We start from the raw sequence: 27,241 nt of genomic DNA, 5'->3' as shown, positions 1-27,241 counted from the left end.
TGAAGACAAAATGTTTGAATATGTTGTTAATACTTTGTTTCATGTGACCTTTAGCCTCCATGTTACTGCTTGCTATAATAGTGTCTAACTGACACTATTCATGTCACCTAGCTGCAATGGTATTTTCGCTATGTCAAATATTCTGTAAATATAACCTCCTAACACTTCTTACTTTCAACATGTCTGCATATCTTAGAAAATGATGCAATTAATGGGAGAGAAAGCTGGTTCACCTCTTATCATAAACAACCTTTTTCTTTATCAGAAATTAAAGTGTTGTCCAGCTATCGGATGGTGTTATCTAATTAAAGAAAGATATAATCCAATTGTATAATGATATTTTATATTGTCACACCTAAAAAAGGAAACAAAAAAGGCATGTGGAGTTGTGGAGCAGGAGGTGGGGAGGATTATAGATTAGAAGAAAAGGGGTAAGAAGACTTAGGGCAGCTTTTACAAAATGTTAAGTCTTTTAGGTAGCTTTGGGTAATAATGAATGGAGGCTAAGAATTCACAAACCGAAGAAAGAAATCATTGGGGTGACTGATTGTATGTAATGTCAGGGTGAGGGTTTTAGGGGCAGAATGGGTGCTTGTGACACTGTTTAGAGGAGATAGAACAATACTGTAATATTAAGTGAGAGTTTTAGGGACAAAATAGGTCCATGTAACAATTTTTAGAGGAGTAATACAGTAATTAGATACAAAACTGGTGCTTTAGATGAACAACAGCTTTAGATGAGATTGAGTAATACTTTAATATTGATCTAAGGTTTTAGGGGTGGAATAGGTTTGTATGACAGTTTTTAGATGATATAGGGCAATACTATAATATTGGTGTAACATTTTAGAGACATAATCGGTGCATGTGGCAGACTTTATAAAAGATAGAGCAATAATATCCAATTTAGAATAGAAAATCCTTTTGTAGCATTGGTAAAAGTTGTAAAGATAACACTGGGTTTGTTAATTGTCAGTGAAAATTTCTTATTTAAAAACATTTCACTCCCATAATCTAGTAGCAAAATCATATTTCTTAACACTAAAAATAAATTTATGGAAAATAAGTGCACATACCAAAAACAAAAAAATAAAGAACAAAGGAAGAGTATGGATGAGTCTTTGGTCTCACCATGGACAAACTCTCTCATGCTAGTGGCATATTAAAATGCACCAAGTTTATATTGTAAAACAGCTGGTAAAAGGGGCATCCAGCTGCTAAAAAAGAAGTGCCAAAAATAACATGACATGGCCAACAACAGAGTTGTGACTGGATAATGAAGGGAATGCAATATGTGATGAAGTACTGTGAGACATTCAACAACCCATGCTAGCATGGAAAAACAGGCTTTGAATTATGTTAATAACGTGTGCACCTTAAGAAAAATGACTTGGCAGAATCATTGACACACTAGAAAAAACGTTCTTAGCAACACATCTTCTGGCTTTGTTCTGAGTTCAAATGCTGTTAAGATTGACTTTGCCTTTCATCCTTTCAAGGCTTTTAAAATTAGTACCAGTTGAGCATTAGAATCAATGTCATTGACTAACCCCATCCCTGAAATTGTAGACCTTGTATCCATATTTGTATGAATTTATATTTACACACACACGCACTTCTGATAAGATAGTAAATCAAATGCATGTTAACCTGATAGAATGATGTCTGTGCATGTGTGATAACAATTTTCAGATCTTCATGCTCTGTTGTAACTTCCATTCATCCATCACAAGATTACCTGAATACAAAGTTTTTGCACAAGCAAAACATACTCGTACAGTTTTGACACCCTTCAAGCATCGAGCATACAGACATTATGCATTAGTAATTTACACTACTAATTCATATTAGCCAATTTAACCTGTTATCAATCATTGCTGATTATTATTTTTTTAATTTTTACATGATCATATGAGTCAATAGTGACCTATTTAATAGATATCATAGCTATATTTGCAATGGAAGTAGAGGTCACATTCTTTTTCTGGGTTAAATCTTTGTTCAATACAGAATCTAGTAATTCTAGTAGAAAGCTTGTTGTTTTGTTCCAGCTTAGTCCCGATTTAGCAGACAAGATCTTAGATCAATGGCATTTCAGTCTAGGCCATCCATTCATTTTAAGAAGCATTATCTAATGTGTTTTCCATTTCTTCTGTCAATAGGATATTGAATGAGAGAATTTAGCTGCTATTTCAAGCTGGTTGAATAATTGCATAGAGGTTCTCTTGGTTTTCTGACTCTTTTTTTTTTTTCCATTCTTAATTTGAACGGTAAGTAAGGAGTATGATTATATGAGTCAAATGATTTTTAGGTGTCGGCTTTAATTTAAGCATTATGCCAGAGGGCAACTGAAGTTCAAACTAAGCTCAAATAATATTTTAACTTGATCTTGTGTATGGTCTTCACCACAAACAAACTGGTCTCTAAAAACCAGCTTGTGTAAATGAAGACTGTTACAGATATTGAGAGAATTAGTTACATGTATGTAACCAGTTATTTAAACATGCCAGTGCATACAGCAAATAGTTGAGTCATTTGATTATGTTAGTAAATTTAATTATTTAAATTATTCAAATCCAAGTAGCATTAAACAGGTTAACCTGAAATAATTATGTAGCACAGGAAAGACAATATTACTCATTGTTTAATATTAGATCCTTTTGACAACTATGGAAGACAGTAATGGAAATGTTTTAGAGTTAATAGTTTGCCAGTGTTCCTTTCTATGAAAGTACCCACTCACAGAATAAACAAATACAGGTTGTCGTCAACTTACGACCTATCCGACTTACAACCGATCGCCTTTTCAACGATTGGCACACCAGATTCCCCGGCAGCAATAATAAATAGACCAGTTGAAATCTAATGGGTTTAATTTCTTAGATATTAACCCATCTAAATGATGTCAGCAAACAAACGCTTCCCCTGGGTTTGGTTATCAATCGCCATTGTGGTTATCCCAAGTGTTGGATGAATATCCTATCGCGGAGATATTGAGGCCACCTCATATTTATTTATAAGGTGACTGCTTGAAACTCCAAAACTTTTGACTAACACCAGTATAATAGTATAATACAGAATGGCTGTGTGACTTTTACCTGAGAATGTACCTTAAGAATGTAAAAATATAAAACAAAGCTATGTATAGGCCTATAAGCCGACTTATGACCAAATCGACTTACAACCAGTCAGTCAGAACCCATTGTAGTCGTAAGTCGACAACGACCTGTAGTTTGTGATTTCACAAAGTTTGTATGTCCTAGGCATTATTTTCTTAGTTTTTGTAGAAGTAGCTTATTTTTAGTTTTCCATACAAATAGGAACTTTCTTCATCTGTTTTACATCTGTTTTTCCATGCTGGCATGTGTTAGTCTATGATACTTAGGCATTGTTTTACAGTTAGATGCCCTTTCTATTTGCTAACCCTTGTCTGTTTTTTAAGTAAGGAAGTTTTCATTCCACTAGTTTATGAAAGCACAAAATATAATGAATGATTCGTTGACAGGAAAATATAACAAATGAAAGACAATAGGGATAGAGTAACAGGAAGTGTGAGTAGGTAGGTATGTTTGATAGTATGAAAATTTGAATTACACATGCTGTGAAGTGAGGACTCAAGAACTGTACATCTCTGGGTGTATTTCACTCTTATTAAACCTCATCAGCAAAGCATGCTACAGTATCAACTATATTACTTAATGAGTGAACTACTATATGAATGTACAAAAATGTACACGTTGTCATGATGACAAATTAATCAATAATAGGGGCAATAAACATTTGAAATTTCTGTTTTTTTTCAATGTGTTTATCGTTCACAAAGAACTACAGTTATTCACCCATTTTCAGTGAATTAATAATGTTCTAGAAAAAAAAATGAAATACCCAAAACTTAATAAATTCTAATTTGGTCTCATTTTCGTAGATTTTTTTTTTCCTCCCACTTCTCTTGCTTTTAGTCAAAGGACATTTATTACAAAGACTTCAAATAAACACTTGTAGTTCTGATAAAAAAAACTTTTCCATTTGATGTTGGCAATTAGTCTCTCTTTCTCCCTCAATATCTCTCTTTTTTTCTTATCTTAAAGTTAAATGTGAATAACATGTTGATCACAATTACAACAAAAGTATATTAACTTCAATAATATAACCTAAAAGCATTTCAGAGATTGAATTATGTGTATTATGATAATACGTATATTTATATATAATATTACGTACATGGATGTACTCAGTAATAAGATGCATACATACTTTACAGGGTATATAATATTTAGTCTTAATGTTTTTTTGTTGTTGGTGGTTTTTTGGGTTTTTTTTTTTTTTTACGAAAAGTGCTCAATAAATATTTATATAAATTATGATTTATTAGAAGCTGCAACATAAGTCTATACCTATACAGCAAAAGAAGAGATGGAAATGCAGTTAATTTCTGATACACGATATAAACAAAATTCGCATGATCTTACTTCAGAGCAAGTTTTTCATTCTGCTGGTTGATCGATACCTAGTGAGTAGAATTTTGGAGATGGAATTTGCTCAGAAATGTCTCGTATCTATAACAATGAATAACACTTGTTTGGATTCATATTTTGATACTAAAAATAAGTGAAAATAAGGTTCTGGAGAAATATCTATATTCATCTACTAAATTGCAGTAAAACTACTCATCCACATCACAAGCCAACAAGGAAGCCTCTATGTGGTCATTTGTCTTGCTAGAAAAAGCAGTTTAAAATTTTTAACTTAATTTCTCCCCACCACCATTACCATTTCTAGAGTTTAAGAAACTTATAGTAAGTGCGTGTATGGGCTCAAAATATAAACTAATATAATTAGCAGTACTCCGCCATCACTGTATTTGTCAATCCTCTTGACATTGCACATCAGACAACTAGCTACTGTGGTACTTTCACTATATGTCTGAATTTCATAGAAAATACCAACAAGATTGTTTAATTAGCTTAGTTGTGATACTTTCACTATGTGTTTCTTTCATGGAATCACTACAAGGATATTTGTTTGCTGAATACCAAGTTGGAATAGATGTAATTTTAACAGGCCTAAATTATTGAAAGTGTAAGTAGTTATCTAACCCATGCCAACAGATGAAAATGGATGTAACACAGAAATGAACAAACATGTATTTCGATCCATTTAGTCCCTTCAGATACAGTTTTGCTACAAGTAATTAACTATAAAATTAAATATTTATGCTTTATTGATTTTCCCCGGGTATGTACTGATATCAAAATAACTGACAAAATAGTAACTATTTTTGTTGTACTTTAACTGCTCTCTATCCATTTAGATAGTGGAGGCGCAATGGCCCAGTGGTTAGGGCAGTGGACTCACGGTCATAGGATCGTGGTTTCGATTCCCAGACTGGGCGTTGTGAGTGTTTATTGAGCGAAAACACCTAAAGCTTCAGCAGGGGATGGTGGCGAACCCTGCTGTACTCTTTCACTACAACTTTCTCTCACTCTTACTTCCTGTTTCTGTTGTGCCTGAAATTCAAAGGGTCAGCCTTGTCACACTATGTCATGCTAAATATCCCCTAGAAGTACGTTAAGGGTACATGTGTCTGTGGAGTGCTCAGCCACTTGCACATTAATTTCACGAGCAGGCTGTACCGTTGACTGGATCAACTGGAACCCTCGACGTTGTAAGCGATGGAGTGCCAACAACAACCATTTGGATACCCCAACTGACCATGTTTGTTTTAACATTTGGGAAAAGCAATTTTCCTCCTCTGTCTTCAATTGATTATATAAAATATGGATGCATTAAGGAAATCAAATCCATTTTATTTTGCTTTCCAATTTATTTAACAACTGAAATATCTATAGCTAGAAAAAATATTATTTTTATTCCTATACATTTTTTCCATTCTTTTCAAGTGAGAGAATAAAAATGCTCTATATTGTCGCTTTGTTTTTCATACTCCATAGATTACATTAAACTATAAGTAACCTGAACTAAACTAGTTTTTTTCTCTTCTGAATTTCTTATGCAAAAAAGGTAAACACAAGAAAACATGTTTGAAAGCCAACTAGCAAGTTCTACTGTTTTAATTACTATGAGTAGGAGAGAAAGAGAGAGGGATAGAGAGAAAGATTTCCAAACTTAACACTAAATATTATCAGTCTTGCCTGTGGGAGGGAAACAGACCACACAAAAGTTTCCTTTCTGGAGAAACTTTCAACAGCTTTCGAAATTTCCACCTTCCTTCTTATCTTCTTATTTAACCACAACCACCATCAGGAAACGTCTTGAAAAAAATACTTGAAAGAAAAAAAAAATCTGTAAACAGCACTCTTGTTAAGAATTTACACCTGTCTTTGAATTCTCTGAAGATTCATAGCATATCGACTTCCTTTCCATGCACCACTGACAATTGTGTTACCAGCAGTGAACTATCAATTTAAAAATACTGTTCATACATGTAAATTTTGTTATCTGGAAACAGTTTCTCATTTTTCTGTCTTCAAGTAAGTGTCAGCATTTATCGTTTCCTCCCTCTTATAACTTCCAAAAATTTCTTGTTTACTGTCTTTATGTATGTATGTATATACATATATGTGTGTATAGTGACCCTCAAATGACATGCATATGTGCGGAGTATCCAGCTTGAAAGAGAAATATTCAACTAAGTTTTGTCCATATAACTATTGTGCTTAAAAATGTCCTTTCACATTTGAAAGTGCATGCAACAAACATATGTGCAGCAACTCTCTCTTTCTCTCTCTCTTTCTCTCTATCTTTCTCTCTCTCTCTCTCTCACACACATGCACATGCACACACACACACACACACACAGATATAGACATAAGTTTGTAAGAAAATGTCAGAGAACTGAACACTTTTTTTTTTTTTCTTAATGAGAACAACCCTTCATGAAATTGTAGTTATTAATGTTTAAAAAATTTGGCTGAGAAACTGTTCATTATTAGATCTAAACAGTGAAACAATCATTACGTAATATCCCGTAGCCTTCTAATTAATAAAACTTGTGTGTGGACACAACACGTTACTGGTTTGATATAGAGTAACCTGTCTATATTTTTCTCATAATAAAATATTCTTAAGAGACCCTAAAAATCCAGTAACTATCACTCTTTTAGTATTTCATATGTTGTCTGTGTTTGGTTAATGAGTTCAGTAAATTTAAGGCTTAATACTTAAGCAAACAATGTGTGTATGGTTGAACTAATATTTTTGTTAGTAACCATTGTTTAGCCACCAAATCAAATTAGATTGAGCATACCTATAATCAAAGGCATTCCAGTCGTAACCATCTCTCTCTGTTTCTTTTTCACCCCAGTCATACTATATTTAGAACTGCATTATCCAATGTGTCCTTCCATCATTTTTAAAATGATAGTCTGTAATTTGAAGAAGATTTAGCTACTATTTTCAGTAGGTTGAACAACTGCATAGAAGCTCTCTTATATTCTTTGATAGTTTTCTTTTCCTGGTTAAGGTTAGGCAAGTTTGCAAGGTGGCCTTTCTTGAATTATTTCCATGGATTAGTTCAAATTGTCTTTGACACTTCAATCTCTTCCTTATCCTGCTTAATCTAGTTTCCTTAAGCAGTGTGATTTCAGATTAACCAAACTGGTTATGTGACCTAATATTTCCACATTACATCACTGACCTTAACACTATTTCAGATTATAAGGTCAAGTAATGATTATAAAAACAATTATTTAAAATACTGCTGCTGAAAAAGAAGGCAAAAAAAAAAAACAAAAAAAAAAAACAAAAAAAAAAACAATATGCAATCAGCACAGCTTGTAAGTTAATCATTCAGCATTAATCATTTCTAATTTAATTTAAGTTTTAAGTACTTTTCATTTCGTTGTTGTTATTTTTCTATATTTTAGTATTATAACAATAGTTGTATCAAATGTACATTTCTCTTAGTCAGCTGATTGTTGACATTTTCTTTTGTAAAGGTCATTTTTATGGATATTTATTTCCAATCCTTACAATCCTAAACAACTTAATGTCATTATAGTTAATTAAAAAAAATTATATGGAAAAGTGATTAAACAGAATTCAGCACTTCAATAGTTATTTTTCGCATTCAGTAAAAATATTTTCATATATATATTAATATATGTTTCCATCATACCCTTCTTCTTTGTCAAGCCTCCATTTCAGATTTAAATTGTGTGAAAGTTTAAAATTCATACTGCAATAATTTTTCTTTCTTAATAATGATTTTTTAACTATTTTTTTTTTTTCATTCTCTTTGTTGCTCTCCTCTAAAATTACTACTAAAAGTTTGACTGAAAGTTATGCATTTTGTCAGAGTAAAATAAGAACAATGTGTTTGAGTATTCTAATGTAAGCTCAAAGCAATAAATTTATTCTTAGATAAGAATTTCATTTCTTAATCCTTACTATTTAAAATATTTACTCTTTTACTTGTCTCAGTCATTTGACTGCAGCCATGCTGGAGCACCGCCTTTAGCCGAGCAAATCGACCCCAGGACTTATTCTTTGTAAGCCTAGTACTTATTCTATCAGTCTCTTTTGCTGAACCGCTAAGTTACGGGGGACGTAAACACACCACCATCGGTTGTCAAGCGATGGTGGAGGGACAGACACACAAACATATGCATATATTATTGGAGACATTATTTTACAGCTTGATGCCCTTTTTGTCCCTAACCTCTTACCTGATTTTCAAGGTCTCTCTTATTTCACGTCTACAAAGGTGCAAAGCCTTTCTTGACGGGAAATGACAACATTTGTTCAGCTGAGCTCTCTTCTTTAGTTCCTCCTTTAAGAACTTATCAGCGATCAACTAGACTTGCATTCAGTTCTCATCAGTATACTGTGCAACTTCCTAAGTGTCATAAAGGACTTTACAGTACCAGTTTCTTCCCTCGCACCTCTAAACTTTGGAATTCCCTTCCACAGTTTTGTTTTCCTCTTCAATATGACCGCCAATCTTTTAAGTCTAATGCACATCGTCACCTATTGACTTCTGTCTAGCATCCATTTTATTCTTAGTAGCTCTTACATTTTCAGTGGTCCAAGGACCTTGTAACGAGTGAATGCTTTAACAAAAAAAGTGTAACCATAAACCAAGCCACACACACATACATCTTGCAGCTTCTATCTACCAAATCCACTCACAAGGCATAGGTCAGCCTCGAGCTACAATAGAAGACATTTGCATGAGAGGCTGCACAGTGCAGGTAAACTTGAAACCACATGGTTGAGAACTGACCTTCATAATCACACAGCCATGTCTACACCTACCCCCACCACCATATATATATATACACACACACAAACACATGATGGTAGTCTGCTGTGATGAGTCTACAAACAAACACAAAATATCTAAGAGTATATTTTTTTCTCCCTCTGAAGAGCTTATGCTCAGAAATATGATTTTAATATTTAACTAATTTCTCTGCACTTAAGCTGTAAGGGATAATGATTTGTTGCTGATAATAAACTCTTGTTAACCTAAATATCTCCATTTTCTTATTCTTCATTTGCATAATTATAAACCATGGTTTATATATAAACCTATTATTTTATGGATATTAATTTCCCCCAAAAAATATTAGGTATTGAACCAGTATTTCCTTGGATGACACCATCCCTTCTTGAGGCTAACATATATATATATATATATATATATATATATATATATATATATATATATATGCACACTCTGGGAGGTCCTGCTGCCATTTAAAAAAATACCCACACTTGCTTTTATTATGAAATAAGTAATTAGTTGATTAAAAGGGTTGTCAAAGCTCTTTCATCACAGTCTTTGACTATCAGTAATGTGCTATGACATGATTTTGCATCAAGAATCTTACAAATGCGTGCATGGTTGAATGGTGATGAAATCTACTTCTGAATTGCAAGGTTCTGGAAATGATCCCACATTGCATCAACTCGGCTAAGTGGGTTCCGCCATAGCCTTGGATCAACTTAAACCTTGTGAGTGAAATTAAATGGTAATTCAGCAAAGGCCCATTAGATCAGCTGTAACTTGAACTTTAATCTTGTTGCACTGATTCTGCTGAAGGCTTACTCTAAGAGTACAACCAGTACTATGAAATTACGCAGTAACTTACATTATAATTCAATCAGTAGTTAGTTCTGTTGATTGAATAACTGGAACTTTCATTCATTGAAATCAACACAAGAGCCATTCATAAATATATAATTAACAGTTTAACTTGAATTGCAAGTGGCCAAGTTAATACTGAGTGTGTTGACTAAAACGTCAATGGTTTTACTTTCTATGACTGCTGCTGCATTAAATCTATGGCAGAAACATTTAACTCTTGCTAGCTGTAAATAAGTAAGATGAGTAAATAGAGATTACTAGCAGAAACACTGAATAATTAACAAACTTTATACGTGTTTGCAGTGTTGGAGTACACTTGGAGTTTGGCCAAGATGTAAGTGCTTATAACATAGCTTGTTTAATAAATTCCATTATAATTATACTAAATTGACTGTATATGAACGAATCTATTTAATGTTGGTTGAGAGAGACTAGATCTACATTTTGCACATAACTTGTTTGTAAGGTTCAGTTCTTTTTTTATTGGTTATTACTACTTCCGGATCTCTGAGATGAATCGATTACAATAGTCTTTCAGACTATTAGCCACATCTTGTATGTTTTGAGGGTCTTACACCATGTTTTGATATGTTGAATCGCTGAGCTTTTGAAGATGGGCTATTGCAACAATTACACATTCTCTGAGTTGTAAAGGTATCAAAATCCACAACATTGATACCCTACATTAACAATGGAGGTTATGAGCTCTAATCTAGCATGAACTCTGTGTGTACTCACACATTCATACACACAAACACTCGCATGCATGCATTTATATAGTCATTGTTCTTTCCTGACCCTTCTACCATCCACTTCAATTGGATGCTCTGCCCTCTGCTGTTGCAAGCAGTAACCCTTTGTCTTCACAGATACGAGAGATCTACCTCTTAGATAGTCTACCATGTGGTCTGGGGTTTGGGGAACTTTTGGTGCAACACCAATACTGCATTGTTATTGCATTACCTTTCTTATTACATGACCAAATTATTTCAATCATTACCTCAAATTGTGTATGTCATGAGAAGAGATGTGTGTACATATGTATACGTCTGTGTGTGTAAAATTGATTAGAAATTGAGCTGGTAAAAAAAATTACCCCCCCCCCCCCAAAAAAAAAAAAAATTCGGGTTTAAGAACTATAAACTGATGCTTCTCCCAAGTCTTCCTTGATCTACTACATATTTCCACTGCCAACTTGAGAAATATATTTTTCCAACAGGTAACCATTCACTTTACATGATCTATATGAATGGTCACCTCTCTTAAATTTGATCCCCAGATACTTCCTCACTGGCTCTCACTATTTATGAATATGTTCACCCCAACCCTCCCTGCAATAACCACTACTTCCAATCCTTCTGCTCATAATGGCAGCCCTCTGGAATTCCTATACTGTCTATGTTGCTCTGGCAGCCATCATATTGCTGTTATTTAAGCAGAACATTAACTGTATTTATCTTACCAGTCTCTGAAGACCTATGTTAGCCATGAGTATAACCCTTTCCACTAATAATAATAATAATAATAATAAAAAAAGAGATGAGAAATGATTACACAAAAATATGTCTTAAGTTTGCTATATACACCAGAAGTCTGAACAACAAAACAATGTGAGTTAATTATCTTCTCAAACACACAAAGAAACATCACCAACCAGTCAACAGTTTCAATGATAATTTATAAAATTCCTGTTACACTTAATCAAAAACTGTACCTGGTTACTTTCTTGTACTGAGTTATTTTCATACAGTAACATAGCTTATCTAACACACATCTTAATTGACACATTCATCTCCAATCACTGTAGATCTACTATATTTACTGACAGTGTTTTACTATTGTACATTTTGTTTTTTTAAATGTCTCAGACACACAGAAAATCTTCACGTTCACCAGTGGTAATACTTCTCGAAACTCCTTTAAACGCTAACTCTAATTAGAAGAGTCTATCAGTTTCTATCAAATATTTGAATAGTTTCTAGCGCAGTGATGACAACCTTTTTTTTTAAAACCTGGCATGTTGAAATTTTTATTTCTTTCATAATCATTTTACAGTAGAGTTGCTCACAAGGTGTTTTTTTTTTGTTTTTTTATCCAGAGAAAACCGTTTCAAAGTCAATGTTTATTGGTTGGATTTAGCAATAATTTTCATTTTTTTTTTTTGTTTGTTTCTTTCATGTTGTGGCTTAGCTGCAAATTCTTTATCTTAATTGCTAACAGATAATTAGCTTAAACCTTGTATCTTGCATCTTCATTGAAACATTTTATTCTATTTCTTCAAACTACATCACTGGTTGCTGCTAAGAACTGACATGCAGTTAGAAAGAGACCTTTTCAAAGAATATTGCCCCATTTCTCATTGAAAATATTCATCTTTCTTATTTCATTTAATTATTTTCTTGATACCATGAAGGTAAAGTCATACTCTTAGATGTAGCAGCAATGATGTTGGTGGATATATCTCAATGTTTTGTAGTCTAAATGTGGCATAATAACTTACTAAACGTTTATGAAAATATATGTGGATGATTCAAATTTGAATCTAAATCTGTGAACATAAACAAATTTTATACAGGCTCTGCCAATACAAAATATCAATGTCAGTGTTGATCATATACACTAATGTATACATTTAAATTTAAGCAACAATCTATTTTACAATTTTATACACATGCATTTTATTTATTTACTTTTTCTTCTTTTGTAGGTAGCGAAGGGACTTTTGCAACAAGCCCTGGTTCTCATACAAATAATGCTGCCAAAACACATTTAATAAACAATGACTCACCAGGCTCCCTGGATCTAGGTTCTCAATCTGCTCCTGATTCCTTTATTGATATTCCCAGCCGAAAACCCTCCTATCTAAAGCTTAGTTGTTCTGTGAGTGGTTATGGCAAGTACAGTGTTTATAGCTCCTACAAGGATATTGAAAGGCGCTCACCATTCTCAAGCAGTTCTTCATTAAAGGCAGAATCCAGATCAACATCATGTGAAATGCCTGCCATACAATCAGATAATAAGGAAGTTACAAAAAGTATTGATGACAGTCCCTCTAAAGACAAAGAGCTGAAAGCTGACATGGATGGCTCTGTACCTGCATCTTCCAATGGCATCGATGGTATACCTGAATCTTCTGTTATTAACATCACATCAACTGAATCATCTCATGTGGTAAGTGATTACCAACAGATTTTTTTTTCATAATTCATTGATAGAAAAATAAGCCTTATTACACTGTGAAGCAATATTCTTTGATTTCAAAACTGTTTTATTCCCTACTGTTTCTTTATTAACTAGCTGTTCTTCCTCTCAACACAGCCATAGTCAATTCTTTAAATTACACCTGTCAGATTTTTATTCACACATATGAAGAGATTAACTTAATTCAGAAAGCTGAAAACATAAGAAATATAGAGATGGAAAAATTCCCTAGACTGTATTCAGACAATATCTGATCATACATCTGCATTGCTTAAATTCTTTTCCCAGCAATAGTAGAATTACTCTTCACTGTGAACATAGAAAACTCAAATAAACTACTTCTCAATTAAAGTTTTGGAATTTTTACTACAAAATTAGAAAAAGTTACTTCCTTTACTTGGTTTGATGAACAATAAAAAAGCTATATTTTTTAATGGGCACAGAAATAGGTGTATGTTTAAGAAGTTTGTTTAACAACCAAGCAGTTCCAAATTCAGTCCCACTGAACAGCATCTTGCGGTATGATAGAAGACCCGGTCAAATGTCTTCTGTCATAACCTTGCATTGACCAATGACTTTTAAGTAAACTTTTAGAGACGGAAACTATGCAGAAACCCATTATATACATGTGTATGTATGTGTATGCACATGTATGTATGTATGTATGTATGTATGTATGTGTGGTGAAGATGTGTAGCTTAGTGGTTTGAGTGATGACCTCATAGTCATTAGATTATTGGTTCAATCTCTGGATCATCTTGTACATGGCCTAGGCACTTCATTTCACACTACTCTAGCCTGTTCAGCTGAAAATGAGTATTAGCTGATGACTACTGGTGCATCCTTCTCTCTCTCCCTCTCCCTCCTGCTCAGCTAAGTATGGAAGTATGTCAGTGTGTGTATTTTAGTACTTAGGCCCTCAAAACAATTAGCAAACCATGCTACTCACTTGCATATGGCAGCTAAAGCAACCTCATTAGTGCTGGTAACACAAAGAAAAGAAAAAAAAAAAGCACTTGGTACACTCTGTAAGGCGGTTGGTGTTAGGAACCTAAATCAAAGCAGACATTGGAGTACAACACTATCCTCCCACCCATCAGATCCTGTCTGACCCAAGCTGCTATAAGAAAAGCATTAAAAGATGATGATGTAATCACACTTTGGCGATTTCCCATCTTAAGAGCATTGGAAGTAATTAAGCCCATCTTTTTATTTCTTAAATATGGGATCAGTGTCTCTTTATAAAAATACATAGCCTACTTCTTCAAATTCGATGTCCTGTAACTGAGTGAGACTGATAACAGTCTTTGGAATAGTGTTAGATGTAATTGGTTTATCTTTAGAAAAATTGCACAAGACAATTCTAGAGAAGAATATATATGGTGACTTTAATTACAGCTGCTGCTTTAAATGATGTGTGTATGTGTGTATATATATATATACATACTCAACTCGTACACAATGTTATATTTGACGTCTGAACAGAAAACAACTAATCTAATGTCTTGCTTTTACAAACACAAATGATGAATGTGCCATTAAATACTGATTCTGTTTATTCGACCCATATCTAGAACACACTTTATTCAAGTTAAAGTAGTTTTTAAAAAATATCGCATCATCATCATCATCATCAATTTGTTTGCTTAACAAAAGTAGAAATAAACAAAAATTTATATAGTTTGATCTTACAACCTATTTTTATGAAATTCTGTCTCTTTCAAACTCCACAAGTGCCCAGGCCATCCTTTCTATCAATAAACACCATTGTATTGCAATTCACAATAATTTACATTAATTCCAAGCCCATAGTATTCATTTCTTCACCTATTTCTCACTTAGACATTCTTTCCCCTCTAATGTTCACATCACCTTCATTAACTCTGAAAGTGTTTTTTGTTACCTTTCAGTTTCAATATACATTAAACTATCATTTCTTCCATTTAATTCAAGTCACATATGATTATCTTTTGATGCCTCCCTTTCATTACCCTGCTAAAAAATTCACTTGTGTGTGTGTGTGCATGTGTGTGTTTGCATGTTTGCGTGTGTGTGTGTGTATGTTTGCGCGTGTGTGTGTGTGTTTGTGTGTATGCATGCATATGTACTTTTGTGTGTGTTTGTATACATGTGTAACCAAAGTCTTAATAAGCAGGAAGATAGACAAACCACAAATACCTTCAGGTAGATGGCCCTGCTTGATCTGTAGAAAAGGTGTAGGTAGAAACTCCATAAGATGTACCCAGTGTAGGCTATGGCCACATAAGAGGTGCAGCAATATCGAAGGAAGGCTAACTGGGAAGATAGTTTTTGTATGTGGCAAATGCTCAGGAGCAATAAACACTGAAAATGTGCAGAGAACAGCTTCTGTCACATTCCAGGGAGAAAAACTTTATATGCTTGTGCGTTTGTGTGTATAATCATGGTGCCTTTTAGTAAGTCCAGTGACTATTTAATTTTATTAACTAGACAGAGAAAGTAGGGTAGTTCTTTAAGCTCTCTACAAGTCCAATTTTGTTGGTGTTCTGCTTGAATTTGTGCATGTCAACACCTGCAAGGAAAATGGAGGCAAGGAAGGAATTTTGAGCAAAATATTTAGTGTGGAGTCTGAAAGATAAGACACAGTAATGATGAGAGGAGGAGTGACAATTACATCAGGTTGGGTAAGTGTATTGGAAGCAGTATACCTGGAAGCCAGTGGGTTACAGTATGTTAGTTTTGTTAATAAGATGGATTACCTTCTTTTGTATGGAGGATATTTATATGTGCATATATACAGCAACAGTACTATTTGAGATATGTAAGCAGTACTTTAATGTGGATCACAATTTTGTTCTATTATGTATTATCCAGAGATTAGGATAAATCCCTGAAGAGAATGATTGATAAGTTTGGTGAGATAAGAAATAGCTGAGAAGTGTACTAGCTTGGCAATAATAGAAAGGCCATCAGTCACTAGTTACCTTGTTGGATTTGAGTCAATGTAGCTGTTTTTTGAATTTTGTAATTGAACGTATGGAGCAGGCGAGACAGATGTGAAGATGTCAATCTTGGAAGTAATTTGTTTTTTTTTTTTTTGGCTGTGTGGTAAGTAGCTTGCTTACCAACCACATGGTTCTGGGTTCAGTCCCACTGCGTGGCACCTTGGGCAGGTGTCTTCTACTATAGCCTCGGGCCGACCAAAGCCTTAGCCTTGTGAGTGGATTTGGTTGACGGAAACTGAAAGAAGCCCGTCGTATATATATATCATCATCATCATCGTTTAACGTCCGCTTTCCATGCTAGCATGGGTTGGACGATTTGACTGAGGACTGGTGAAAACGGATGGCAACACCAGGCTCCAATCTAAATTTGACAGAGTTTCTACAGCTGGATGCCCTTCCTAACACCAACCACTCAGAGAGTGTAGTAGGTGCTTTTACGTGTCACCCGCACGAAGGCCAGTCAGGCAATACTGGCAACGGCCACGCTCGAAATGGTGTCTTTTATGTGCCACCCGCACAAGCCAGTCCAGGGGCACTGGCAACGATTTCACTCGAAAATCCTACGAAGGCCAGTCAGGCGGTACTGGCAACGGTCACGCTCAAAATGGTGCATCTTATGTGCCACCCGCACAAGAGCCAGTCCAGGGGCACTGGCAACGATCTCACTTGGCTTGCCGGGTCTTCTCACGCACAGCACACCTCCAAAGGTCTCGGTCAGTAGTCATCGCCTCAGTGAGGCCCAATGTACGAAGGTCTTGCCTCACCACCCCAGCCCAGGTCTTCCTGGGCCTACCTCTTCCACGGGTTCCCTCAACTGTTAGGGTGTAGCGCTTTTTCACGCAGCTATCCTCATCCATTCTCACCACATGTCCATGCCAGCGCAATCGTCTCTCTTGCACACCACAACTGATGCTTCTGATGTTCAGCTTTTCTCTCAAGATACTTACACTCTGACGGGTATTCACATTGACATTACACATCCAACGGAGCATACTGGCTTCGTTCCTTGCGAGCTTACGCATGTCGTCAGCAGTTACAGCCCATGTTTCACTGCCATGTAGCATGGCTGTGTCTGTGTTTGTCCCTCCAGCTTCGCTTGACAACCGATGCTGGTGTGTTTACGTCCCCGTAACTTAGCGGTTCGGCAAAAGAGACCGATAGAATAAGTACTAGGCATCCAAAGAATAAGACCTGGGGTCGATTTGCTCAACTAAAGGCGGTGCTCCAGCATGGCCGCAGTCAAATGACTGAAACAAGTAAAAGAGAAAAAGAGAAAGAGTATATTGTCCGACAGTGGAAAGCAAAATGGGTGGCTAAGATGCAGACATGGTTGTGTGGTTAAGGGGCTTACTTTGCAACATGTGACTTTGGGTTCATTCCCACTGCATGGTATCCTGGACAAGTGTCTTCTGCTATAGCTCTGGAACAACCAATGCTGTGTGAGTGAATTTAGTAGACAGAAACTGTGTGGAAGCCCATCGTGTGTGTTGGTTGACATCCTTCTAGGTCAGTGGTTTGGCAAAAGCAAGTGATGGAAGTACCAGACTTAAAAATAAGTCCTTGGGTCAACTGTTTGACTAAAACCCTTTAAGACAGTGCTCCAGTGCCTGAAACAAGGGAAAGATGAAAGATTATCATTATTTTTACAGACCATTGTTGTTGACTGACATGTAATAAGAGAATTCTGAAAGATTAATGGAAACCCCCTTCACTAGATGCAATAAGAGAGACGAGAAAATTTGGCAGTCATGCAATGCACAAAGACCTGCTTTAGAGTGGTAGACAAATGCTTCTCAATTGAGACACTGGTGAATGATTTCCTCCAAATGTTAGGCGCAGGAGTGGCTGTGTGGTAAGTAGCTTGCTTACCAACCACATGGTTCTGGGTTCAGTCCCACTGCGTAGCACCTTGGGCAAGTGTCTTCTGCTATAGCCTTGGGCCGATCAAAGCCTTGTGATTGGATTTGGTTGACGGAAACTGAAAGAAGCCTGTCGTATATATATATAAATGTATATGTGTGTGTGTTTGTGCATCTGTGTTTGTCCCCCCAACATCGCTTGATAACCGATGTTGGTGTGTTTACGTCTCCGTAACTTAGCGGTTCGGCAAAAGAGACCGATAGAATAAGTACTAGGCTAACAAAGAATAAGTCCTGGGGTTGATTTGCTCGACTAAAGGTGATGCTCCAGCATGGCCACAGTCAAATGACAGAAACAAGTAAAAAAAAAAAAAAAAGAGTAAAAAGAGTTAACTTTGCCTGTAATGTAACACAGTTGCAAATAAACCATCTGAATATTTGGTGGGTAACATGTTTAGGTCTTGAGAGGGATGTTGAGAAACCTGCCTAAAAGAGTTAATGTTAGTCATCAACTTAGCTGTGGTGGATGGGTTAATGCTGAAGCATATTTGCTGCCAAAAGTGGTCAGCCTTGCTTTCAGAATTTTAAAAGTTATTTATAAAAATAATTAGATTTAATCTTACAGAATGTATTTCTATTTCAAAACTTTATATTTTTTTTCCATGTGTGGAAAACGGAACAAATATTTCATTTTTGATTTTTTTCTAAATTTTTTTTTTTATTCTAGAATCAAATTAATAATCTAAAATGATTGTTATTGATGGTTGATCAATGACTGAACAGCAAATATAAAGTGTGTACATACATACATACATACATTATACTGCTTTCAAATTTTGGCACAAGACTAGCAATTTCAGGGGAGGGGCTAAGTTGATTAAATTGTCTCCAGTTCTCAACTGATATTTATTTTATTGGCCCCGAAAGAATGAAAAGGCAAAGTCAACCCCAGCAATATTTGAACCCAGAATGTAAAGACAGATGAAATGCTGTTATGTATTTTGCCCAGCATGCTAGCGATTCAGCCAGCACAGCACCTTAATGCATACATTATATTGATAGATAAATTGATTGACTGATTAATTGATTGATTGATTGATTGATTACAGCCATGCAGAGGCAATAACTTCATTGGCTTAATTATTTCTGTCTGATATTGTATTGATCTTTATTTATTGAATCACCAAGTTATTAGACATAAATAGACACAACCCAATTAAAAACTTGGTGTAAATACAGACTGATGTGTAAATGTATACACACACACACACACACACACACACACACACACACACAGAGGATTTCTACTTAGCTTCTGTTTACCAAATTCCATTCACAGAGCATTAGGCCAACCCAAAACTACAACAGAAGACACTCACTCAAGATGCTACACAATGGTATCAAACCCAGAACCTCATGGTTGCAAGCAAACCTCTTAATCATGTGATTGTACCCCCATCATACACACACATGCACATACATGATCCGAGAACCCTGTGAGACATAAACTCAGGTCTCCTTTCTGAGCAAAAGGAAGAGAGGGTGGAGGTGACAAAGCAGTCAATTTAGAATTTGACAATAAGTACCTGTTGCGAGGTCACCTAGTATTGTTTAAACAAACTTGCTGAGAGGGAGAAGTGTGTGTGTGTGTGTGTGTGTGTGTGTGTGTGTGTGTGTGTGTGTGTGTGTGTGTGTGTGTGTGTGTGTGTGTGTGTGTGTGTGTGTGTGTGTCAAACTATTTAATAGTTGTCAAATTATTTAATCTCTACTTATTGAGTATGTTGGAGGATATGGGAGCTACTTGTTCTTAGCCCCTTTTCACACTGGTTACACATGTTTTGTTTTGTTTTTGCACCTGGCTCATGTGACTACTCCTTCCTTCAGATAATATTGCTTCTTTGTGGTTCTACTACCATGTTAATACCGACAGCTGTGCTTACTGCCAGAAGGCTGAGCTGTAGGGCTTGTGGAAATTAAGGGCACTGAGATCAAATTTCTTTTCTTCCAAAGGTGTTTTGTTTGTTGTTTTTATTCTCATTCAAAAAAAAAAAACTGTTTTTCTGACAGCCGGTTTAGGACTTCTCCAATAATGTAATTTTATCTCTAACATGATTACATAGATCAATCATGGTAGTAAGCTTTTGTTTCTTCTTATGCCTTCAAGACTTTTATTCTTTTTTAAACAAAAAACAAATTCCTTATCTTTCAAAATGTCTTTCCTTTAAAAACTTCCTCATTACTCGTACATGTTCAACCTTTGCTGTATTGGTATTCTCCAGTCAGGATGGTCAAGGGTAGAATATCTTTGATAATAGGTTTACTTGATCAGAGCCAACCCAGGGCCAAATAACAATCATATTGAGAATCAAATAAATGCACAGTATAATTAACAATATCAATAATTATTCTATTTCCTTCAAATTTCTTAAGTTTTGTGTGAAATGAACAATATGGAAATTCAGTAGAAAATATGAGAATCGTTGATGTTAACCATTATTATAACAATGGTATTATCAGTCCAAATATGCTTCTGTTTTGTCATGGAGAAAATTTCTCACTGTAGACAAATGCCGTAAATACACCTAAAATCAGCTCGCTGCACCGTCTACCCAGACTGTGAGAAGTCATTTCAGAGTGATTATCTCCTCTTGAGTTACAGAGACTGGACAGGGTGCACTGTGAGTACTTACTGGAACCAGTGTACAATTGGTTTATTGAAAAATAAACCAGTTACAAAGTCTTCTTTCCTCTTTAGTGCATTGGTTAAGAAGTTTGTTTCACAACCTCATGATTCTGAGTGGCCCCTTGGGCAAATGTCTTCTACCATAGACTCATATTGAGTGATACTTGTAAGTGGAATTTGACAGAAACCCATCATGCATGTGGGTGCTTATATATGTGTGTATATTTTTGGCTGATGTATATCAGTGAAGGATCTAAACATTGGCAAGAAAACCAAACAAGTGGTGCATTACAAATGAAGTCCCTTGAGATGTTCTGTTCTACATCAAGTTACAAACACCACCCACTTGTCATTCTCACCATCAGAAGTACAAGGAATTAGTTATTCGCTCAGTGGAAATCTATTAAAATCGGTGCTGTTCTTCAACCAGTGTAATATAAAATTATATAAGAAGAGATAAACAAACAGTTGTGCTTGAATTTCTAATGATCTTTATGGAATGGCATTAAAGTAACCAACTTATTAATCTAATAAACCAGAAATCATGTTCTTCTGTAAAAAATGATTCTGGAGTGAGCCAAACAAATAACTGTTGGTATAGTGAATGAAATTTTACATTAGACAGACAGGCAGACACATACACACATCATTGTGTGCATAGTGAACAGTATAAAGTTTACATTGTACCGATTTAAATAATCATATAATTTTACATGCACACACTTATCTAATACATATAGACCTGGACAAAATAGTTACATAGCTGTGGATACTCGTACACATTCTTAAAGCTTACGTAAATAAGGTTTTTGTTCCTCCTTTTTATTCAGTTACAAGTTGCTGAAAAGATGGAATTTACAAAATAACAAAATAACACAATGTTCTCTTGTTAATGTTTAGCCAGTCTTTTTTGTTCAAAGCATATACAGTCAGAGGGAAGTGCTTCTCTGTGAACATAGCATGTATAAAATTATTTTCCTTTTATCATTATAATTTACAGGTTTGTAGTTTTCATAGTGTTTTTTTTTCTTATTTTATCATTCAACTCTCCTTAAATTCCAAGTTCCACTTCAAGAATTTTTTTCTCATTTCACTATTTATTTTCACAATAAAGTGGAATTTTGTTTTTATATTTTCACTCAACCCTTTCTATTATCCAAAGAGGAGATATTTAAGTGAATCTAGTTTGTTTGGAATTGTTTTTTTTATTGAAAATAACCAACATGAATGGGAAAACATGGCTATATGCTACATGCACAACTCAAAGTCATGAGATGCCAAATTTTAACTAGGTTCCAGCATAGAATCTAAGCTTTACCATCTTCTCTGTTATTTCTACACTGGCATCCAGCTGTAGAAACTCTGCCAAATCAGATTGGAGCCTGGTGTCGCTTCCTGGTCCACCAGTCCTCAGTCAAATCGTCCAACCCATGCTAGCATGAAAAGCAGACGTTAAATGACGACAACGACACACAATCACAAACCATAGAGGAAGGGGTCTTGTTGATATTATTTTCCTCAACATATGACTGATGCTTATTTTTTTGACCCACGAGGCGATGAGAAGTAAACTATATTCCAACTGGGCTTTGAACTGAAAATGTAAAGAGTTAAAGCAAAATAGCACATAACATATTTTAAACTAGTGTCCTTTACATTTTTTTTTTATTGTATTGTTTGTTATAGCTTTCCAATAGACCAGTCACTGGGTCACTGCATTTCTGATATATATAAACGATTCTGTATATATTTATTTATAACACATGCTGTACTGGTATTCTGGCAAAACGACTTACGTAGATAGTTACTAAATTTATCTTTAAACAACAGGATTTGCATAAAAATTTTTAAATGGTACATCTTAATTTATCTTAATTCAGTGTAATTCAGAAAAAAAATGGGCTGAATGAAAATTTGCAAACAGTTAAAAATATTTTGGTGTAGTTACATAACTCTCTTGTAACTGGAAGAAAACTAAAGATACACTATTAATAAACTATGAGTATTCTGTCTCATAAAGTAAAATAGGTTTCCAAATTTAGGCAGCAACAGATTAAGAACATCCTATTTCTATCTAAATCTGTAAATTATTATGTCTGGAGCAGCAGATTTCCCCCAACCACCAAGACATTATGTAATACAAGAGTGACTGACCTCCTTGATGTGTTTTTACTGTCCCCTTTGATTTCTTAATTACTGTTTTACAAGCTATACATTTTATTACATTACAAGTAAATGTGCTTTATGGGCCTCTCTAAAGGAGACAGAAATGAACTTTATTGTTTTGAGGTGGGGGAATGGCAAGTAAGTGTCGAAATAGACTGTGGCTGTTTTAGCAGTTTACTTTTATTTCTACTGGAAATTCTTGATATTATAAAAAAAAAAGAAGAAAAAAAACATTCTCAGGGGAACATAGACAAATAAATGAACACATATACACACACATATATATATATACATATATTTACACTCATATAGAGTCATTTAATCTTAAATTTTCTACATACCTCACATACAAATAATTTTTCTCTCTTTTCTCTGGCAGGATGGAGACTATTTCCTGAAACTAACACTGAAAGAAGAGGAAAAGTTATCAAAACTATGTGCTGAGACTGCAAATGATTTAGATAAACACCATCTACCTGATGATGGTAAATAACTGTGTTTTTTTTTTCCATTCCATTGTGTTTCTGATTCTCCTTATTATCACCATAAATGTTGATGTTTATACTTCCATTCTGTTCCTTCCCCCCCACCTTTTATCTTCATTTCAATTCCTTATTTCTAACCTTCTCCCCAAGTTCCCTAATCTTTCATTTTCAATCTCCTTCCTCTCATGTTCACTTGTCTGACCAACCCTAGCAATATATTATCATACCACTATTTTCATTTAGAAAGAACTGTGCTTATTTTGGACATTATCTCATTGTTGTGAATCAGTGCCACATTTTAGTGTCACTGATGACTTTGCCCTTTTGAAATTATTTACATGCAAAGATATCAAATAACAACATATCTCCCAGTAAATAAAAGAAACCATTACCTCTTGGAGGAAAATTATATTAAATACTTTTTAATGTGCTGATATTTGCCAACCAATAACAAATTGTCAGATGCCCAGTAAACAGCAAGAATCAAAATGATGACTTACATATTTATTCTTAAGCAGAGTCAGACATGAGTGGTAATTGCTATTGTGTTTCATCACAGGAAACACCGGCCGTCCCAGATTTCCTTGAATTGATGAATCAAGTGTGTTATGATCATACATACATCATAAAGAAGTTGTTCTCCTGTGACAAAACACAACAGATTAACATATTTATGTTTGAATTTTCTGGAACATGTTAAAAATAAATATACAAGTCATCATTTTGATTTTCACTGTTCACCATGCATATGATTGCTGGGCAGTTTAGTTTAATGCTAAAACACTTGACGCGTAATCACAGAGATGTGAGTTCGAGTCTCATGGCTGGCCAGTAACGTATTTTTCTGCAATATATGGATAATTTATCCTGATCATGCTATTTTATAGCATTATCACGCGTTTGAGAAATAAATTTATTTCTGTATTATTAATAAGGTTTTCTTTATTAACAAAAAGATTTTAATAATAAAAATTTTTTAATTAATGTGAAGCACTACTCAAACAAACTGTTATATTCATTATCTTTAAAATTTCATTAGTGGTTCACAGACTCAGTTTGCTGTGGCCTTTTTAATAAAGGTATTTATTAATTGTACAAAAAATGAGATCATCTGTATGTTTTGATCTCTGTAATGCAAATTACATGTTTGAATTCCATCATGTATTTAATCAGTTGCGGAGGTGCAATAGCCCAGTGGTTAGGGCAGTTGACTCGCGTTCATAGGATCGCGGTTTCGATTCCCAGACCGGGCGTTGTGAGTGTTTATTGAGCGAAAACACCTAAAGCTCCACGAGGCTCCGGCAGGGGATGGTGGTGAACCCTGCTGTACTCTTCCACCACAACTTTCTCTCACTCTTTCTTCCTGTTTCTCTTGTGCCTATAATTCAAAAGGTCAGCCTTGTCACACTGTGTCACGCTGAATATCCCCGAGAACTACGTTAAGGGTACATGTGTCTGTGGAGTGCTCAGCCACTTGCACATTAATTTCACGAGCAGGCTGTTCCGTTGATTGTATCAACTGGAACTCTCGTCGTAAGTGACTGAGTGCCAACAATAATCAGTTAAAATAAGAAAGGAAGACCATCTTTATTCAGCCAATTTTAATGAAGATGGAAATTAAAGATTTTTTTTTTTTTTTTATCAAACAAATTTTTTTCTTTTTCTCTTTCTCTACAGTCAGCGGGAAGATACGAGCTGCAATTGGAAAAGCAAACCTACTTCAAAACAAAAAATTTAAGCAGTTTCGAGAATTATGTCAGAATTATATGGTGAGTAATTGGTCTTTTAATTCTCATTCATACCTTAAATACTGGTCAAATTGTTAATCCTCTCACAAGCCAAAGGGATTTATAGGGCCATGAAATAAATCCCTTTGATATATTGCTAGTTTAATCCCAAGTAGCTTTACAAGAAAATCCCTGTACTTATTCTCCAGCAAGAGAAATTAGAATAAAATTATCTTGCTCAGACACAACAAAATACATGCAAATAGACATAGGCTCTTTGATCCAGGAAAGTGACAAGTCCTATAATTTATCTTAATTAATTTACCTCAGACTTAATTGTAACAATTTGATAAAAGTGTGGAACAGCTAATTGTTGTTAAGATAGATGTTACAGATTTTCTTGAAATACAGAGCAGATTTTATGTTGCTATTAAGTAGGTCTGTGATGAAAGTTAACTCCAACCACGATCATTCAGTTTTTACCCCAGACACAGTACATCACTGACTGTGCACTTTCCTTTTGAAGACAGTAGGATGGAACTTGAGGTTCATTTTGTTGTTAGATATAACAGGTTGAGCAATGATATAGAGATGCCCTTATTTTTTATGGTTTTAGATCTAACCAGTATAAATTTACTAATCGTGATAAATACTAATAAAATAAGTATTAAATGTGTGTCTCTGAAATTAAATTACCAGTAAAAAGAGGCATTAAGAGCAAAAAGAGAATTTTTACCAAATAGTTCTCTCTGAAAAACTCAAAATCTATGTTAAAAAATTAAAAAATATTAACCCTTTAATATTCAAGCCAGCCATATGTGACCCAAATGTTCTACCTGTTCTATATTCAAACTGACAAGACAAGGCCTTTCACACCTACCCTACAATATCATTTTAAAAATAAACAATCACGTCATTGAAATCTCAAAGCTACAAGATAATGTATGATAAATTTTAAATGATGTGATTAAAAAACTGTTACATTTACTTGAGTGATCTGAATGCTAAAGGGTTAATCTTGTGTCATTAAAGAGAATCTGGTAATTGATTATTTTTTGCAGTCACAATTTACATTTAAAATTAACTAAAGAAGAAGATTAAATCAAAATAAATCATAAATTATTGATATTTTATTTTTCAGTATAACAAATTTTGCATTTAATTTTTGTGAAATTTGCCTGAATTCTATAAGAATTATGGCAACATGATTAAAAACCATTAGTCACCTCAGGCTGATGTAGAATACTGGTGTCTTTGAGATCGTTTAAATGTAGTTTGATTATTGGTGTAATCTTCTGAGATGCATCTGCTACATACGATAGTTTTCTGGAGTGCACCTGCTATATGCAATAGTTTATGCCATAAGTAGAGTTAAGATTAAAAATCAAGGCTGCAGTGTGATGTATAATATTACTGAAAGTAAATTTGATAGGAAAACAGGATGTGTCTGAATTTTTGATATAATTTGTTGTTAGCTATAGATTAAAGATTCATGTTTATGAAATGAGAGAATAATGAACCATTTGTAATTTTAACATGATGTTAAGGAATTAGAATTTAAGGAGAATCTAGTTAAAAATAAATCAGAACTGAAAAAGGAGTAGTTTATAAAAAAAATTAAGGGATTTATTCTCAAAATAAAACAGGATTGTTAACAGCATTTTAAAATCTACTTTCTGTACTCTTTCAATGCAGACTCCAGTTTCTTCAGAAGAAGATCACCCAACTAAGCTAGAAGATCTACAAGGATTCTGGGAAATGGTACAAATACAAATTGATGATGTTTACGACATGTTTGCCGAAATAGATTTATTACGACAAAACGGCTGGAAAGAAGTGCATTTTGAAGTAAGTTACCATAAACTATGTATCAGTAAAGGTACCCACTCCATCCTCCATTTTTTTTTTCTGCTTAGTGTGAGGAGTAACCTTTTGAGGGTTCCAAAAACAAATGAAAAGAATTTTTTGATTGTATATTTTTAAAAAAATAAGCTTAAATATTAAAGGGCAACACTCTAAGTGCAA

The 27,241-nt window shown here is 34.5% G+C and overlaps 1 protein-coding gene and 1 long non-coding RNA gene across 12 annotated transcripts in view; one reads left to right on the top strand and one right to left on the bottom strand.

Moving 5' to 3' along the window:
• The window catches only part of LOC106869351 (uncharacterized), a 387,885-nt gene that overhangs the window by 329,999 nt on the left and 30,645 nt on the right, over positions 1-27,241 (top strand). For all 9 annotated transcript variants that reach the window (XM_089354241.1, XM_089354236.1, XM_089354237.1 and 6 more), the window contains 4 exons: positions 12,819-13,282; positions 23,384-23,489; positions 25,167-25,258; positions 26,912-27,064. In XM_089354241.1, coding sequence (XP_089210367.1) covers positions 12,819-13,282; positions 23,384-23,489; positions 25,167-25,258; positions 26,912-27,064 — 815 coding nt within the window. The remainder of the gene's footprint in view (positions 1-12,818; positions 13,283-23,383; positions 23,490-25,166; positions 25,259-26,911; positions 27,065-27,241) is intronic.
• Positions 13,175-27,241, bottom strand: part of LOC128248118 (uncharacterized) — a 105,085-nt gene continuing 91,018 nt past the window's right edge. For 2 of the 3 annotated variants that reach the window (XR_016242354.1, XR_008264388.2), the window contains 2 exons: positions 17,648-17,903; positions 13,175-15,863 (listed from right to left, as the gene is read on the bottom strand). This is a non-coding gene — a long non-coding RNA (uncharacterized LOC128248118). Of the gene's footprint in view, positions 15,864-17,647; positions 17,904-23,345; positions 23,421-27,241 lie in introns of those variants that run through there. The other variant, XR_016242355.1, reaches the window with a different exon arrangement.

Source organism: Octopus bimaculoides, chromosome 6 (assembly GCF_046866305.1).
Source record: "Octopus bimaculoides isolate indiv1 chromosome 6, ASM4686630v1, whole genome shotgun sequence".
NCBI classification, from domain to species: Eukaryota; Metazoa; Mollusca; class Cephalopoda; order Octopoda; family Octopodidae; genus Octopus; species Octopus bimaculoides.
Note: the sequence above shows the minus strand (reverse complement) of the source record. Positions and strands in the feature narration are given on the sequence as shown.